The sequence below is a fragment of the Mesitornis unicolor genome, unplaced genomic scaffold (genome assembly GCF_000695765.1).
Source record: "Mesitornis unicolor isolate BGI_N332 unplaced genomic scaffold, ASM69576v1 scaffold44896, whole genome shotgun sequence".
Taxonomy (NCBI): domain Eukaryota; kingdom Metazoa; phylum Chordata; class Aves; order Mesitornithiformes; family Mesitornithidae; genus Mesitornis; species Mesitornis unicolor.
This window is the reverse complement of record NW_010192491.1, coordinates 17976-36966: the sequence shown is the minus strand read 5'-3', so window position 1 is coordinate 36966 and position 18991 is coordinate 17976. Positions and strand designations below refer to the sequence as shown.

The following is an 18991-nucleotide window of genomic DNA, read 5'->3' as shown; positions in this document are numbered from 1 at the left end:
TAAGTTATTTCAGTTCACTTGAGTTCAGGACTCTACGGGGGAATGCTTAAGTGAAGAAGAACAAGTACCACCTCTTGCTAAAATCTAAATGGCGAATGAAAACTTTTGTATTAACACATTTTCATTAATTATTCACATCTTGGGGGCCACATTAAAAAAACTGTCATAGCTCATGACTGAGACCCATGTTGCAGAAGCAGCAAAATAGTCAGTGGAAGTGCTCAGTTCTGACTTCTCTTAGTTCTTTAAATCATGAATAGCTCCAACTGAAGACTTGTAAGTGAGATCAAAGCCTGGCTTGCCCCATGCTGCCTGTGATTTTCAGTACATCATAAATACCTTTTGCTTTTATTTTAAACACCTTTTTTTTTCCATACAGGTTTGTTTGTGCCCAGCTACCTAATCCTGTGTTAGAGAGCATCAGTGTCATTGATACACCAGGAATCCTTTCTGGAGAAAAACAGAGAATTAGCAGAGGTAAGTCTTCCAGATAACAGTAGTGAAAACCAAAGGGATTCTATATGAGTTTCACTTCAAGCTGTAGACAGAAACCCTAGTAGGAGCCTGTCAGAGATACAGCATGACTTTACCAATGTTCCTTTGGCTCAATTTGCAGTCTGTTATAGAGAATTTAAATGCTCTCAGGGAAGGTTGCTGACAAGGTAAGCAGTACCTGTGTCTCAGTCCATTATTTCCCAGTAGAACAGACTTCCGTCAGAAAGAGTCAATTAATACCTATCTGCTTTGCAGAAACACTTGCTTTCAGTGACTTATTGATGAGCCATAGGCAAGGCTCCCATGGCAAACAACCTGGTTTCTTTCCAGTTGATCTAGCAGGTTTCTTGCAGTGTCCAGGATTCCTAAATCTCGCACAGGATTGAATTTGGCTTAATAGCCACTGACACCCAGGTTCCTCATTGCTGTGGGGAATCTGGAAATCCTGGGGACATAAATGGATCTGATGAATAGCACAAAGTCTGAAGTCTTGGGCTGACCCTCTGAAGTGGGCAACATCTTGATACTTTAAACCTAACATCTGTGGACATTTTCCTACGTTGTAAAGTGGTGGTGGGACAGCTCACATTTCTTGTGGGTTCCTTAGGCAAAGCTGGTAGCTATTCATCATTTCATTGGAAGAAAGCCAAGAGCAATAATCACAGCATTCAGGTTTGAGAAGATCAGGTCTCATTCACACTGCCTATTAACAATGCACAATTAAGTTTCAGCAGCACAGGCTCTCCCCAAAGTGCTAAGGCCTTTCCCATATTTCAATGTTCTGTCCCATATGATTTGTGGTGATTCATGCCTTTCCTATTTCTATAACACTCCTTTGCATTGAAATTGTTCTTGAAAACTTCCTTTTCTCCTTTAATTGAGCAGCCACCATGCATAGAGCCAGGTCTTGCTTGTTTTACTGAGATCTACCACCATGGGCACCTTAGTTAAAGAAGTGTCAGTAAGGTCATAAATGACAGCTCGAATTAATTGAAAACTCACATTAAGCTTTTCCAGCATGGGTCTCTGCACTACCAGGGGATCATAAATTCCTTCCAAGCAGTCTAAAAAATGTAGCAAGATGCACAAGCCTTCATCAGAAGGTTGAAAATCATGCTGTGCAAGCATTCCTCCCTTCAGCAAAAAGTGTTAAGGAGTGGAGATAAACAAAAATCTGTTAGATGGTGTGAACATCCTACAGTTAAAAATGCCACAGAAAGCAACCAGTTCTTTTGGAATTATCACAGTGAAGAAAACTTGCTTAGGATGATGAAACATTTTTGTTCTTAAAGAAAGAAAGAAAAAAAAAGACAACGTATGAGTCAAAATGGACCCATTTCAAGTCCTCAAAAAAGTTTCCATAGCCCTTTTCCCAAATCTCCTCACCAGTTAAAATCCTAACATATATTGCAAGATTTTTCCTATTTTCCAGCTATTTGCACTACTAAAAATATCGTCCTGCAAAATGTACTGGCACTTGGTGCTCCTTTTGCAAAATTTCTCCGGCAGCCTCCCAGTGGGCCTTGGTGTCCCATTCCTGCAGCTACTCTGGTAAATGCTAGCAATGGCAGAACACACTGATGCACAGCTGTGCAGTGTTGGGAAAGTCACTGGTGCACTTTAACCCAAGCCAGTAATGCCTCTCCAAACATCTGGGAACAGCTGAGGCAATGTTCCTCATAAGCAGAGAAAACTAAATGGGAGTCCCAGTTTTCTAAGCTTTTGCATGCTATACCTATTTGAAGGACTGGAGGCCTGGCTCAGCATGCGAAGCAAATTCTTCCTGGGCAACTTTTCTGCCCTTAATGCAATTAAGTGCTTTGCGTTGGCCCTGTGTCTACACTGTACTCTCACTCCACCCTTTTGCCAGGAGTTGAGAACTCTAGATGGAGCGCAGCCATCTCCTGCTCATCCTACCATCCCAAGAATTTGCTCTGCTGCTCCTCCAGTCAGATAAGGAGGCTATCACAACTTGACTGTCATCTGACTTAGTCACAACAGTTAGAAGTAGAGGGTAGGTGGGATCTCAGTATGTTGCCACTTATATCCAAGATGGCCTGAAACTGCTCACGTGGGCCGTATCAGATGGTATTTCAATAGCTACAGAACAAGATCCTCATCTGGTTTAGATCAGCATAGCTTTGTTGAAGCTGGCAGAACTCCAGCAATTTCTGCCTGCAGGGGACCCAGCCTAGGGAGCAGAAAGAGTCTAAAGAGTGCTGAGGTGCTTATGTTTAGGAAGGGCTGCTGCCAGACATTGGCTTGAGCTTATCTCAAGGAAGCTGGTGTTTGAAAGGGAGTACTCACCTTGTGGCTCCTATGGAAAAGGAATAGGAAAAAGTGGTGAGGCTGGTGCCTTTGCCACCAAGCTTACAAGCCAGCTACCCTCCTAAGCAAGTTGGTTTTAGTTGCAAATAGAGCAATAATGTGGTTTCTAGGCAGAAAATAAGACAGTGGTAGAAACTGCTGATGCAACAAAAATGCTCCAGCCCGTCTATACCTTCCCAACCTGTTCACATTTCACTTGGGAATAAAGCAAGACCTGAGGGTGTCTCACAGAGGTTTCCCAAGAGATACTTTTAAGTTTCTTAACTGCTGGAAACAGGGGAGCTCTTCTTGCCCTCATTGTTTGCCAGCAGTAGTTTTTAAGACCCTCAGACTGGGGTACCTATGACACAAGCTCAGGGAAAGGTGTGTATTGTAAAGCAGCTCTCTGTTGTAAATTTGAGGGGAAAAGTAAAGATGCAACAGGCATTTATAGCCTGCCCATCCCATGAGAACCAGCAGCATTTCTAAAAATAGGAAATTCCTCTCACTGTGAACATCACAAGTCTGTCTCCTTTCCCATTAGAAGTGAAGAGCGTTAGCTAATCCCTATACAGTGCCAGTTTAGCAGAATACTATGGTATCAAAGTTTAGTAATCTGTGAGGGCTACCTTGTACCCCTGAACTTCCAGGCAATAGTTGTTCCTGTTATTGCATCCATGTTTCAAGGAGCAAGAGAGAGGAAACTGGGTTTAAAGAAATTATTTAGGGCCCAAAACCAGATTCTGGAGCTTTTCATTTGCCTGAGCTCAACTCTGAATTAAATTTACTGCCTTGTTCCTGTTGGAAAGACTAACATGACAGATAATGCAATCCCTTCCCCAGTGGACAAACGACATGCAGAAGTACCAGCACACCAGTGTTAGTGCTGACAGCAGTCAGCCTCGCATATCCAACTGCAGGGCTTTGTAAATGAGTAGCAAACGTTCCTGCAAGGAATGTGCTGTAATCCTAAGAAACAGAGCTCTGTGCTGGTTCTCTTCCAGGATACCACAACATGATCATAAGAGCCACCTTCCTGCCACAGAGCAGCCCATAAAGTTTCCCAGTAGGACACCTGCAGGTTTAGGCCTGTCAAGCAGTTGAGGGTGATGCTGTCTGTCATAGCAAAGTCCACATCTCCTTAGCATGCAGTGAGATCACAAGCTGCTGCTGCTCTCAGGCTTTGCTAAAAAGTGTAGCCAAGGAGCTACATGCAGTGATTTGTCCTACTGATCTCCTGCAACTCATGCATTTCTTTGTGGTGGGCACCCATGATGTCACAGGTGTGACAGCCAGACTCCCTAGGATATACACATTTCATTTATAGGCCTGGTAGGAAGCATTCCCAGGATGTCATGGCCCAAAACATCCTGCTCTTCACTGCTCTGTATTATCCTTGCCTGGAGAACAGCCATTTCTCTACTGGTCTTATTCATATACTGGGCCATGGATGTATGTAAAGAACTCGTCATTACATTGCCTTGTTCCTTGCTCTGTGTCCTCCTCCTTTCTTGTATTGTTTCTAGCTGAGCATGAAGCAACAGCAGGCTGCAGAGATACCCATAAGGGAGGTATTTGTACCAAAGCAGCACAGTTTTGGCTGCCTTGACATTTTGGTAATAATATGGATGCTATCCATTTGCAAAACACTGTTCTGGTGTCTCATAATGAGCCCAGGCCATCCTACTGAGAGGGAAGATGAGAAACGGATGACTATACTCAAATGAGGACAAAGGGGAAGACCACAGGTCAGGTCAGCAGTACAACAGAGCCAGGGCAAGAGTTAGGACTTCCTCATAATTCATCATCTTGAGCAGTCTGCTATGCTAATTGAGCCACCTGGTAACAGCAATTCATGTGCTTCAGTAGCGGTGCCATCCCTGAGGGGCGAGCCTTACATGCTCTGCTAACCATCGGTCTCGACCTACACGTGCCCTGAGCTAAGCAGATCTAAGTCTGCCAAGTTCACTGATGCCCTTGCCAAGTTATATTTGATCCCTGTTTCAGGGTAGTACTTCCTGAATATATCCTGAACATTTATTTCATCTTGACCCTATATATGTCACCTCCTCTCTTTGCCACATCCTGGCCAGGAGGTAAGGAGTGGCAGCATCATTCCCCACTGGCTTTCTTTCCAGTACATGCTATTCCAGCCTTTTTCCAGCCTTCCACCCAGTTCCATTCCACTGGCTGCAGTGCAGCCCAGGCTTCCCAGAGCCAAGGACAAAAAACAAAACAAAACAAAGCTCACACACTATCCTTGCTCTCTTCTCTCCTGAGAAGGAAGAATTCCCAATGACCAGCAACTTCAGCACCAGGGACATTTAGCCACTCACCAGCCTGCTGGTGAGAAGGAAAATGCTAATGAACAACAGTTTTGGGCAATGCAGAGCTCTCAGACTGATTATGTCTCAAATAGCCATACTCAGAAGGAAAAGACAAACACCAAGGGAATTGCTGTTCTCCCACTTAATGCAACATTGTTCAGGATACAGTGGCAACAAGAAAATATTTTTTCCAAAGAGTTTCGTCATTTGTGCTAGCAACAGTACGATGCACAACTGAAAGCATCCACCCTGAAAGCCTGTAAAAGGAAGGCATTTCAAATATTTGCTATAATGCTCCCCACTGGTGGTGGTTGCTTATATTTTGTATCTCACTCTGCCTGGGAGGGTGAATGTGCACTGGTTAGTTTTGACTTGCCAGTTCACCTCCATTTCTGCAGTGCAGTAGCCGGTCTGCCAACTTGCTTGATTTTATCTCAGTCTCACAAATGCATACTGTTCCACTGAAAGACTCAGTTCCTACGGTCACACAGTTCTGCACTTCCTCTAAGAGCAACACAAAAAATGAGCATAAAATCTGCACAGTTTTGTCTCTTTTTATTTGTAAAAATACTTGAAGCTGCAAGCCTCACCCTTCTGACCTGAAAGCAGGATGAAAACAAAAATCTCAAGATTGTATTTGGGTTTTGAGAAGAACAAACCATGATTTTGTTCAGGATGAGGAGAGGAGAGCACCTACTGGGGGAGGTGCTATCTTCATGTTTTCAGGTTGGAAATACTGCTATGTTTTGCATTTCTAGAACTGGAAGAGAAAAAAACAATGCAGAAGAATTGAGATTAAATAGTTGACTGGATAGAAAGGGCTGTGGTTTTTTTTCCACTCATGTTAACTTTTAGCAAGTACTTAATTTTTGTCTGATGTTGAACAGTTGATCTATAAAGTCTGATTTTTAGGTCAGCTGTTCAATTTGGCCATTTTATTGTCCACTGTGCACTCCAGAAATACCCTAAGTATCTGTTTCATCAAGGAAAGATAGTCATGCCCATCACTATCTCACCGATTTGCATTATTTATGCACATAAAGTATTCTTTTCAGCATCCTGAGTAACAATGGAGAAGGACTCTGTTTCCTGGTCACTGACAGCAGCTATCAGTTACTGATGGCCATTTCAAGACAGGTTTTCAAGCGCTTTCTCCCCAGATTTAAACTATGCGTACTGGGAGAATTCAGTTTGTGTTTGGACACTATAGTAAAAAAACTTCCCTGGAATTCCAACTATGTGTCAGCACAGCTCTGCACTGACCTCTATGGAAAACTTGGCCTACATTCAGATGCCTTCTGAGGTCTCAAAATCTGGCTGGGAACTGTTCTGAGGATTGGCACAAGTACCAGGAAACACTCAGTCCACCTGTCACAAATGACAAAGATATAAACATGTAGAGGGTAGAGGGGACGAGTTCTGCTGTGTGCACATAGAAGCTAAACAGGCTGTCATAACAAAACTTTGCTTTGGACAATGCTCTCATCAGTTTTACTCCACTCGACTTAAATGTGCCTAGTGAGGTTTCACTGAATTTCCACTGACATAAAGCAAGAGCCCTGGCAGACCTCAGGTCTCTTACCAACCTCAAAACCCTTGCAGTAAAACAACATGAAAGCAAAAGGCCGCAGTCTGTCACTCCAGGTACTGGTTAATGTAAATATTAGCATTAGAAATCTGACACCAGCCCATCTTTTCTAGCTGACAATATAGGCAGATTTGCTGTGCTTTACTGAGTCCTTTTGCCTTTGCTTTGGAAACCTCTAGTTCCTGTAGTTCTTGGTACTGAGTGGGAGGAAACACAGAGCAGTGGCTGGAGGATGTAGCTCCTAGTGTTGTGAATCACCAGCTCCAAGACATTATTTCTTTGGGTATAGGCTAAGGCACAAGTGATCGGCAAGCTCAGGCCTGCTCTAGAAATTATGACATGTACCATTCAGAAGTCCTTCAGGATGAAAAGATTTCTGTGTCTACTTCCCAACACACCCACAGTTATACATTACTGGAGTCTTTTTATATCCTCTTGGAAGGCAGCCACTTCCAGAGAGGAATATGGCAGCTTTTTACAAAGGTGGTTTAGGATAAGCTGCAGTGAGGTATATTCAATACCCATCCCTCGTTTTTCATCTTCCTTTCTGTCCTCTATTTGCTGGCACCACCAGCTCCTCAACCTTGAGAGAAACTTGCCCAAATCACTGTTATTCCACCCATTCCCAGCTGTTTCATCTCTCATACTCTTCCCCAGCACCCTCCTCTCTCCACTGCACCATTCCTCCCTGGATCTCACAACAGCTTCCTGCTTCCTACTCACTTTGCATGTCCTCAAAGGGATGTATCACTTCCTCCTCACTTCCTCCCCTCATTTTCTTCTGCCCATCGTGTTGCCTTTCTTCTTTGCTTACAGCCATCTGTCACATTCAGGTAACACCTGCCCCTCCTGACATATTCTCCATTCCAGTGTGGGCTGCCTGCTTGTTTTGTCATAGTCATAGTCTCTGGACTTTGATGTCCTGCCTGAAAGCCCTTCACTGTGACCACTTAGACTAAGCCTCAAAACTCTCTTATTAAATTTAAAAACACAGATCAATTCATTACGTTCCTCGAGTAGGCACTCATTTAATATCCAAGAGCTGTTCCCTCTCTCAGTGTTCACTGTGCCAACTATCCAATAATTTGATGCTGTCCTCAGACACACAGAGCCAATCTGTCAGTTGACAAACAGGTCTACAGCCATAAAACTGCCCTACAGAGAGCTGTGATCTAGTGAATTTTCAATCTCTGGATAACACCAGCTTTAGACGGATGAGAGGGGAGCTCCCAGTGACTAAAATTGAGCAGTAAGGAGGTGAATTGCTAAAAACAGTAGCACAATTTAAAGCAGTAACAGCAGAAAAGTATGAGATATCTGGTAGAAAGCAGCAGCTTTGCTTTTTGGCATTTATTGGTCTTACTATTCCCATTCCATCCCACCCAGACTCCACTACCACAGAAGCTATGGCCACAGTTCCACAAGATGGGATATCCAGTAGTGTACTTGCTATCAGGCAAAAAACCAACCAAACAAAAAACAACCACTAGTGTAGCTACATGGTGAGCAGTGCTGCACCAATGCATGCACGCTCATTGCTGGTTTAAATTGCTGGTTAAATAGCTTAAAAACTATACAGACAGGCAGATTTTATGCTGGGTCAGGTATCATCCATCTTCCCACAGTCAGCATAAAGACTGTATCATGCCTGGTCTGACTTGACAGAAATGTAATTGCATAATCCTGCCAGATCTTAGTGAAATGCATGCTGCCAGGTATTCAATAGTGCACAGACAAGTATTCATTAAACCAGTCTGTTTTACAGAGTCTAGGTGGCAGGGCGTCTGCAAGAAGATAATTTTCTCTGCAGGCTGAATCCACTGACAGTCCTGCTGACTTGTCAGCTTTGTGTTCAATCTGTTGAGTCCTTTTCATGCTGTCAGAAGGAAATCTGTCCCATGAAAAAACATCTGATAGAAGAAAATTATTACCGCGTTCATCTTGTCTTTCTAGTACTGTATGGTTGGGATTCATTTTCTATTCACATTTACCTTATCTGGAAGTTGTGAAAGAAGCTACATCAGTGATATTAGAGCATGTTTAAATGCACATCATGTTTTTTAACAGAAATGCAAATGCATTGACAAACAGCCAGGTACTACAGAACAGAATATTCTTCCCTTTATATTTCCATCTGAACATCCCTGTAATAATGATTTTGCATTTATGTAGCTTTGGCAAGCAGGTGGCTTCCCAAATGCTCTGTAACTTCACAATAAAACCATGCTATGTTATGTGGGTAGCTTCACCCATCACTGAAACATTGCCAAATCAGAGGTAGTAACTGACTGCTATTGTGAAAGGCTTTAGCAACACTCTGCAACACTAAGAGAGGGCGTAATGAGACATAACACATTTGTGGTGGAATGAGCAAGGGGACACTTTAAAAACTTCTAATTTGACTATAGATCAAGATCAGTTCTTGATCTAAGCGCACACACTAATAAACTAGTGGAAGAAGAAGTCAGGCCCTATGCATCCGTGAAATACAAAAGAGGTGTTGTGGAGGAACATGAAGTGAGGTTATAATTTGATTTAGTTACAGAATAAGCTTTATGTGTTTTCAGGTGTTGAGCACCTCCAGCTCTGGCTGGAGTCAGGCAAAATGTCCTGAGTTCTCTGTGCTACTGAAAATGAAAGCTCTGAACTAAACTAAACTAAACATGAATTTAAGACCTTATTTTTAAACATCTTTATTAATTCCTTGCCCTTAAAGTTTTACACTGTTACCCTGCCATTTAAATGCTTTAGTAACAATCTACTCTTTTATATGCTAAAAGTAAAACTTATAAGTCAACCTTATGAAACACTTATGTACTAATTCTCTAGGCACTTGTCTGTGTGAGAAGACACCATCACAGTCAGTAACTTTAAGTAGATAGTTGTAAACAGAGGTCTATCTCACCTGCCCTTTCCATGTCATGCTATGCATTAAGGAACAATACAACACTCATGATAATTTTCCTCTCCTGTGAAGTGTTGTGTCACTTAAGAACAAAATATATACACATACACCTTGGATTTCCTGCCAGGTACCTCATACAGGAGAGTGCAGGTGTGAGCAGCATTTGTTAGAGCTGCACACAGAGATCTTTCTTGCTTAGCTGGGCACCAACAAGAGAGGTCTCACACGTTCTCTAAGTGCCAGAGCAAGCAGGACATACAAGAGGAGTGTGCGGTTGGGCTTTTGTTCCAACATGGGATGCAGATGAGTCCATGCTGTTGTGACTGCTCTGAAACACCACCAAGTGTTACTCCCCAGGGCTTTGTTCTCTCAGTAATGGAGATACGCAGAACAGCTGTCAGGAGAGTATTTCTTAACAAGCAAAGAGGCTGAGAAAGAAAGTCTGCTAATCAATCTAGACACTTAATGAAGTCCACAGGGACATTCAGTACTCACTGTATGTTACTGTAGTAGCTGGGAACATACAAAAGGTCTAAGCAGATATTAATTCCCTTTTCTTGATGGGTAGAGCAACATTTTTGTTTGTGAATAGGAGAGAGAGGCACACAGAGCAGATACCCTTTAAGTGCTACTGTAGATCCAGTCTTGATACATAATAAAATCAACAGAGCTAACACCTAAAGATACTTTTGGACAGTCCTTGAGACCCAGGCAAATCAAAGGGCAAAGGTCAGTCTCCCAGGTTCTCAAGCTAATACCAAAACTATAATGCTACTTTTTGTTTTGTGTTTTCAGGTTTTATTGTTGTTTGTTTGTTTGTTTTTGGTTCGTTGGTTTTGTTTGTTTTTTTTTTTCTTAAATAATCCATCCCCACTTCTACTGAATCACTGAAAGGTAGGCTGAGTGTCAGGTACAGACACTTTCCTTCACCTCATCCCAGCCCCTATCAACACAACAGAGAGCCCAACAGTGGCTGTTCCTCTACTACCAGAGGGAAACCATCCACGCTATCTGTGACAGGACATCACTGTAGCATTACAAGGTGCCCTAGCGAGCATGACTCTGTATCCCATTTGATCCCCACAAGAAAAGGCTGGAATAAGTAGCTGTAGTGCAATTCAAAAGCATGCCAGCTTGACAAAAATGTATCCCAGTCAATGAGATTTGACAAGATTAAATGCACAAACATCCCCAAACAAAGTCGCCCTGACTCATTGCTTCCGTGGTGAAAAAGCAAACTGTATAGCTCTGTGCGTATGAAGAATAAACTATCCTGCCATGGTAGATTACTTCCAGCATAGCCCATGCAGAACTGAACATTAGGTGTGGGTGTGCATAGTGTTTAGCAAAACTGAGGAGTGGGAGGAGATGCCCCCACCCCCCATATAAGAGTTGCATATTCATTGATCTGCTTGCAGAGGGACTGCTTACAGCCTGAACCCAGTCCAAGTGAAATGAGGTATCAGCACTGACCCTGTCCTGCTGCCAGTGCCTCCTAGGACAGTTTGTAAAGGAGTCAGCATGCATAGCTTTACAGCAGAATCACAGTTAAACCCGTGGAGGTGAGCTCCCTACCATAAGAATATCTAAAGTTAAAAGACTGCTAATGCCTGAAAGCAGGATCAAGTTTATTTCAATTGTAAGAGGGTCTGACTCATGATTGTTACTAAGGTCAGACACATGGACTGGGCAAGATATGCAGATACCAATGTAATATATTGAATGCTCAGCAGGTCTCTGTCAAAGGTAATACTAGTTCTGAATTCACTGAAGTTCTCAGCATCAAACATAGCTGAGCAAAGAGCCAGGGCCCAGCATTGCTTGCTGCTGCTAGAGGCAGCACCAGTGTCCTGAGTGAGCAGAAAGCTACTGGTGGGACAAACATCTGTCTCCTCCATCTGTGCTTTCTGTAGATCCCACAGAAGAGAGCGGGGCAAGCTGTCCACATCCAAGAGTGTTTCCCCATCACCCCCTTGTAAGGGGCAAACTATTATTGACCAAAGCAAAACACTGCCCAGTAATAATACTTTGCAGTTGTATAGAAGTTCTCTATGGCAAGCAGTTAACACCAATTTATCCAGCTGAAGAGAAAGTTCAGACAGGCTTTACTTCTGACTTGAGAGCCAGAATTTCATCCCAGTGGCAAAAATCAAGATCAGAGCTCAGCAGTCCTCCCTTCTGTAGTTCTGATCTAATGGCTAAGATACACTGGTTGCCCTCTAGGTTTTGGAGAGGACAGAAAAAAAAAAGAGAAAAAAGGGGGAAAGGTGTCACTGAACTAATTATCATACATTTATTCATGAAAGCCAAGATTAAAAATAGTATGGTAAAGGATCTGAATGCAAATAGCATATGCTCTGTCCTGATCTCTCCTCACAGAGTGCAGTGCTCTGGCAACACTGATAACCCCAAATGTTGCACAGCATAGAATAGCTCGACAGAGCAAGAGGAGAGTGCCAGTCTCTCAGTGAGGCTTTAAAGAAGATGAAACAACACCACAGAGCTAGGAAAGAAGGTCATTTTGTTGCTATTTTCAAAAAATCTCCACACACTAATTATCATGCCCTGTATTGCCTAGAGATGGACCAAAGTCTGACACTTGGGTCTAATCTTTAGTTTTGAGGCATGTGAAATTTGAACCCACTGTTCATTGCTCAAGTCCACATCTGGTGTTGACAGCAGTGCTGTCTTCTTAGCATCAAGTACTTCACAAAGTAAACCCGCAGCATTTTGCTTTCTGCACATGCAGCAGGTATGACAGGATTATTACTCAGGTAATGCAGGTTGTTTGCATTCTGGGTTTTGAATTAGATTGGAACAAAGTTAATCTCTCACAACTAGACAAGACCTGAGAGTTATTAACGAGTAGGGATAAGCACTTCAGACCAGTCTGGGTGCAAGTACTGCAATTATCCAGCTTTCTACAGGCTTTGTAAGCTATGCTGATGGCCAGTAATTCAGAAACTAGACCTCTCTTGTTGCCAAACAAAAGACTTCTGCAGTAGCTGTTTGAATATAGGAATTTACCCATGGTATGCATTTGAGTGAAGTATCTGTAGCACAAGCTCAAGACTTCTTTGGGTGATCTCTTAATGTGGAGAAGATGAGAGCTATCCTTAATTGTGCACATCTTGGGCATTTCAGTGTAAAGTGCCTCATCTCCACCTTGTTTGGGACAAGGAATGGTATTTTACGTTTCCTTTATCAAACTACCCAATATACTGGGAAGCTTCCTCTTTGCAAGCTTACCCTGAGATGGCATGGTTCAGGTACAGCAAGCAGGATTCTCTACTCCCATGCATGTGCATCTCTGCTTTTCCTCCACCCCTTGCAGGTTATGACTTTGCTGCTGTACTAGAGTGGTTTGCAGAGCGGGTTGACCGCATCATTCTTCTTTTTGATGCACACAAGCTGGACATCTCTGATGAATTTTCTGAGGTCATCAAGGCCCTGAAGAACCATGAGGACAAGATGAGAGTTGTTCTCAACAAGGCTGACCAGATAGAGACTCAACAGCTGATGCGGGTGTACGGTGCCCTCATGTGGTCCCTGGGAAAGATCGTCAACACTCCTGAGGTCATCAGGGTCTACATTGGCTCCTTCTGGTCCCATCCGTTGCTCATCCCTGACAACCGCAAGTTGTTTGAGGCAGAAGAGCAGGACCTGTTCAGGGATATCCAGAGCCTGCCCCGCAATGCGGCCCTCAGGAAGCTGAATGATCTCATCAAGCGAGCACGGCTGGCCAAGGTAGGTATTGGCATGGAAGAGCCCAAGCATTCAGTTTGGGCTGTCTGCAGTATTCAGGCTATGGGAAGGTAGTTTTGGCCAGTTTGACTTGCAGAACTGGTGGTTCCTACTCTTTTTCCATACCATTTCACTCAGGCCCTATTGGTTCTATGCAGTTTAAGGAAGAAAGCACCTCCTCTGCTTGTTCTGTCAATCATGACAGACCAGGGTGAGGAAGACAGCCACAGGTTGAAGCAGGTAGTACTTGAAAGGGTCTGGAAAGCAGTTGCTTGGTGGTAGTAACTTGAGAGTTAGGACCAATGTAGTATGTCAGAATCACACACAAAGTGAATTGATAAGCTCTAGGTCTTTTGCCTTAAACTTTCTTAGCCAAGAGAGATACCTGGCTTAGGTGGATGCAGAGGAGGTGGAGACTCACAAGAACAGCAAGTAAGCCTGCTGTATTTGGATTGAGCTGAATGAAGCCACTCAGAATACAGGGAAGAACCCCATATTAGCTGAGACAAAAGGTTAAGAGATCCCTGAAAAGCTTTCTGTGCAAGGGTCTTCATTTCTAAGAGAAAACACTTGGTCCAGTATTTCAAACAAACAAACAAAAAAAAAACACCCCACCATCACCACCAAAACAAACCACCAGCCAGAATGTCACGTAAGTTAAGGACTGGTATTTGTAGTGAAACATTAAACAAAGTCCAGAGAGCTCCAAAACCTGTATGTTTGGTTTGGACTGGAAAGGGACTGTTCCCTGAAAGGCTCTGCCCAGTGGAAGAAAAGAAAAAAAAAATAATTAAAAAAACCCAACACACACACCACAAGAAACATACCACTCCCTTCAGGAACCGCGTATGAATGTTACTCTCTGTATGCCCAGGACTCACCCACTGTCTTCACCTTGTCCCACCACAGCCAGAGTGCACAGCTGAGCAGCACTTAGCACTGAAACAGCAATCAGTAGGTACAGACAAGCTGAGGAGCTGAGCTTGCTCCTCAGGGTGGGACAAGAGGAGGTTGAGTTCTAGGCACAAATACTTTCTGCTAGGAAGAATTTTCTAATGTGCTCTTCAACACTTGTCTTCTTCATTCCATATCATTTAATGCCCTTCAGGTTCATGCCTACATCATCAGTTCCCTAAAGAAAGAAATGCCCTCAATGTTTGGGAAAGACAATAAAAAGAAAGAGCTTGTTAACAACTTGGGAGAGATTTATGCCCGGATTGAACGGGAACATCAGATCTCACCAGGGGACTTCCCTAATCTGAGAAAGATGCAGGTAAGTGGTGGCATTTTGGCCAAAGCACCAAGCATCCAAGGAAAAGGGCATTAGAGAAACCACAGGAAATATGACAGAAAGTACACAGACCTTCATTATTGTTGCCCATATGAAGGGCTTGTTGCAATTCTGAAATGGGCCTTGAACTATATGCTGGCTATATTTGGGCATAAACACTTTTTGCACAGAGAGTTTAAGTGAAGCTTCAGCTGCTTTCATTTCTTAAGTCTTTGCCGAAATAGCACTTTACAGCAAATTATTTCTTCTGCTTTTCTTTAACTCCAGGTTCCATTTTCAGATTTTTCAGGCCTAAGAATATTGCTAATCTATACTAAGAGGAACGGTATATCTCCTGAAAAGTCTATGTATATGCCTCAAGAGCTGTATTTTTTGTCGTCTTCTTAACTCTGTTTCTAGAAAGACTCAGAGAGAAAGGAGGCTGTGAAAAGTTAAAGCCTCTTTTCTGTTTTAAGCAGAGAAGCAGGTTTTCTGTTCTGTAGAGCTGAGACCTGAACTAGTGTTCATGTAAGTTAGAGACTTCAAAGGACCTTGGATCAGGGCCCTGTATTGTATATTCAAACAATGCTGGACACTGCAGCATTGCTGTGTGGCTTCAGTCCAAGCAGAAACCTGTTCCCATTTAATAGCAGTTGAAGTCATTACTAGCTTCCCTGTGGAAAACACAGCGTCTGCTTTTTTTTTTTTCTTTTGAATATATATCTTCCTTAAGTTCTTGAGAATGAGATTGGTGGAGTGTACCAAATAGATCCCATTCACTACTTGTTAAAAATCTATGTTTAAGCATTTAAAAATAACTATACCACTCCAGGTGTGGTGAATAGATTGTACTTAACGAGTAGAATGTAAAGTATAAAGTTGTCGCTCATTTTGCAGTCTTTAGGAGAGAGTTATCTCCAGTCTCTGTTCAAAACACTTTTGTTTAGCTGTGAAAATTACAGAAACTAAGTCACACTGTAAAGACATGCTGCTATCTTTATGGCACCTGAAAGATGCTCTGCATAATGACAAGGGTTTTATCAGTAAAACAGTCTTTTGCCAGAGTGGCACCTCCTTCCCAGAGTGCAGAGGGGGAGAAGATGCAGAGCACTGGCTAGAGGATGTAACAAGAGCTGCACAAACAGTTTGCTTTAAATTATTTGGTCTTCAAGGAAACCACTACTACATGGCTTGGAAAGGAGGAGTCTTATTTGCACGTGGCCATCATCTGGGCCTTTGGGTAAACTGCTTCCCCTCTCTGTACCATGTCAGCTACCCTTTGTAACCTGGGAAGGCCATTTTCTGTAGGGCTTAAAGAAGATTTGAGTAAGAGGAGTTGAAGGAGCCAGACTCTTCTCTCTGATGTCAAATGATAGGACAAGCGGCAATGGGGACAAGCTGGAGCATAGAAGGTTCCATGTGAACATGAGGAGAAACTTCTTTATTGTGAGGGTGACAGAGCACTGGACCAGGCTGCCCACAGAGGTTGTGGAGTCTCCTTCTCTGGAGACATTCAGAACCCACCTGGATGCGTTCCTGTGCGACCTACTCTAGGTGATCCTGCTCTGGCAGGGGGGTTGGACTGGATGATCTTTCGAGGTCCCTTCCAACTCCTAATATTCTGTGATTGTGATTCTGTGAAGAACAAGGCCAGGCAGGGAGACCCAATCACATGCAGAGGAGCAGGGCAATCAGAGGAGGAAATGCTGAGCTCCTCACTCCTCCTCTGCAGTAGTAGTTTTTTGAGCAAAACAGCAGATAGGCATCTCTCTCTGTGCTGTTACTGCACTGTGCATGGCCATGTCACTCATATCTTACTATGTTGTCCCACTTTAAGGATCAGTTGCAAGCCCAGGATTTTAGCAAGTTCCAGCCTCTGAAGAGCAAGCTGCTGGAGACCGTGGAAGACATGCTGGCCAATGACATCGCCCAGCTCATGGTGCTCGTACGCCAGGAAGAGTCACAGCGGCCAACCCAGATGGTGAAAGGAGGAGCCTTTGAGGGCACCTTGCATGGTCCATTCGGCCACGGCTATGGCGAAGGCGCTGGTGAAGGAATCGATGATGCTGAGTGGGTGGTGGCCAGGGACAAGCCCATGTACGATGAGATCTTCTACACACTCTCACCTGTTGATGGTAAAATAACTGGTGCCAATGCGAAGAAGGAGATGGTAAGGTCTAAGCTGCCCAACACGGTGCTGGGCAAAATATGGAAACTGGCTGACATCGACAAAGATGGCATGCTGGATGATGAGGAGTTTGCCTTGGCGAATCATCTCATTAAAGTCAAGTTGGAAGGTCATGAGCTGCCAAATGAGCTCCCTTCCCATCTCCTCCCTCCATCCAAAAGGAAAATAACAGAATGAGAGAAAGGTTAACAGGGGAGAGGGAAAAGGAGGGGGGAAAAAAGATCTAGAAAAACATGTTTACTTAAATTATACATTTAGATGTGAGATCACCTTTGAATATACCTGTTTTGCTCTGTGAAGAAAAAACCAAACAACTAAAGCAGAACAAAAAAGTCCAATCCTTCTTCATGATAATATGCAATTAACTCTTCCAGTGTAACATCCCTGCTTTCTAATGTGTAGTCTCTAAATATGAAGGTAAGGAAAGGTGGTTGAGACTAGGAGAATCCGTTAAGCAGGAGTAGAAGAAAAACTGAAGTGGGCTGCATTTTTTGAGTGGAATAGGCACTAATAGAAATTTACTAACTCGTAGAGTCACTCCTGAGCTTTGACTGCACCTTCTGCTGTTAATGGGTCTCACAAACCTCAGGTGACTGAGTTCTTGATAGCGAAAAGAAAACCAGAAAGTCCCCAAGCTATTGGCCAAACTAAAGAGCACTTCCTAATCAACGTAAGCCCACACTAAAATACTCGATACTAAACCTCAGACGTAAGAATTTTAGAAGCATTGATTCACTGTTAGATGCAAATTTTACAAGTGTTTCCATGTCCTTAAAGAAAAAAATATAAATAAAATCTGAAACAGCTCTGAACTGGGCAGCTGGAGTTCCTCATTGTTCGCTGTGGGACAGGCACTAAGAATTCCCAATCACCTCTACCTCCCATTCAGTCCCCAGGGGAGATTTGTTGTGCAGATATGGCTAAGAGAACAATTCCTGAAAGAGAAGGAGGGGGTGCTAGAGGCAGATATCAGGTGGGTTGGAAGGGAGAAACGCCTCTCCCAGGCTCACCGAACATTTCACAACCAGTGGATAGTGTTTTCTCTTTGAACAATGGTGGTGTTTTATCATTCCTGTGAAGTGATACGTTTACTCTCATCGTGCACAGTGAAAGCTGCTAGGTCCCATTCTTACTGTAAAGATAAGAACCTCACACTGTCAGGTAGGTGGTCCATCATAAGAGCAGAGAACACAGTGGGGCGGTGGGCAGAGCTTGCTCTACCACCTGTGCCTCCACAAACATAGCTGAGATGTTGACAGCCTTCACCTACCTTCCTCCTCACCACACAGTAACGCTCCATCCCCTTCAGAAACTCGAGCCTGAGCCAAGAGACCTTCCCCCCACTCTTTCATGCTTTATGAAATTTTTGTTTTCAAGACCCAGTTTTGGCAGAGATCCCTTGATTTCCTATTTTGTTTCCCTGACACACACACGCACACTCACACTCCTGGTTTTTATTGTTGCTTTGGAGCAGCGTGTCGTTCCAGTTCATGTTGTCACTTTATATAAGCTGAGCTCCTACTGTGATGAAAAACCAAGACAAGTATAACTTATTTTATATCTCTGTGTTCATATTATATAAAGAAATATATTCTGTGTATGTAGGATGTGCTTATTGCAGTACATTTATCACTTGTCTTAAAAATTAATGCATTAACTTTTTTGTACCCTGGTCCTAAAACATTATTAAAAAAGAAAGGCTAGATCTGTCTATTTCTTTAAATAGCAAAATGAAATGCAGCTGAAAAGAAAAAAAATAGCTGATTTCTTTGTGCAGCAGAATGAGGAGATCATCCTTAGCACATTCCCAAACGTGCATGTACTGATCATCCCTGCCAGACTCGGGTGTGCACTGCTGAATGTCTGGTTAATATCTGCAACATCTCCTTTCTCTTCTGGCAGCCTAATCACCACCTCAGTACTTGCTGAAGCAAGTGGAATTACACTCACGATTCACCTTGTTCAACACAGGGGAGAGGTAGCTACTCAGTAAGTACCTCACTAGGAAAAGGAATACATGTAAAGAGTTTCCTCCTGCCAGTCACAGATGAGAGTGCTACAGATTTGTCAAGATCTGGAAAGGACACAAAAAATCCCTTAGTCTTAAGTCTTGCTGGGTCTAACTTTACTTCCATCTTCATTGTCCTTTCTTTGCATGCTCATTACA

The 18991-nt window shown here is 43.2% G+C and overlaps 1 protein-coding gene across 1 annotated transcript; it reads left to right on the top strand.

Annotated features, from left to right (window-relative positions):
- Positions 1 to 362: 362 nt before the first annotated feature.
- LOC104534608 (EH domain-containing protein 3) lies at positions 363 to 17358 on the top strand (the record flags this gene model as incomplete). The annotated part of the gene is made up of 4 exons (XM_010187111.1): positions 363 to 477; positions 12957 to 13369; positions 14475 to 14639; positions 16474 to 17358. Coding segments are annotated over 4 exons (1221 nt in total), but the record flags the coding sequence as incomplete, so codon positions are not given.
- Positions 17359 to 18991: the final 1633 nt, after the last annotated feature.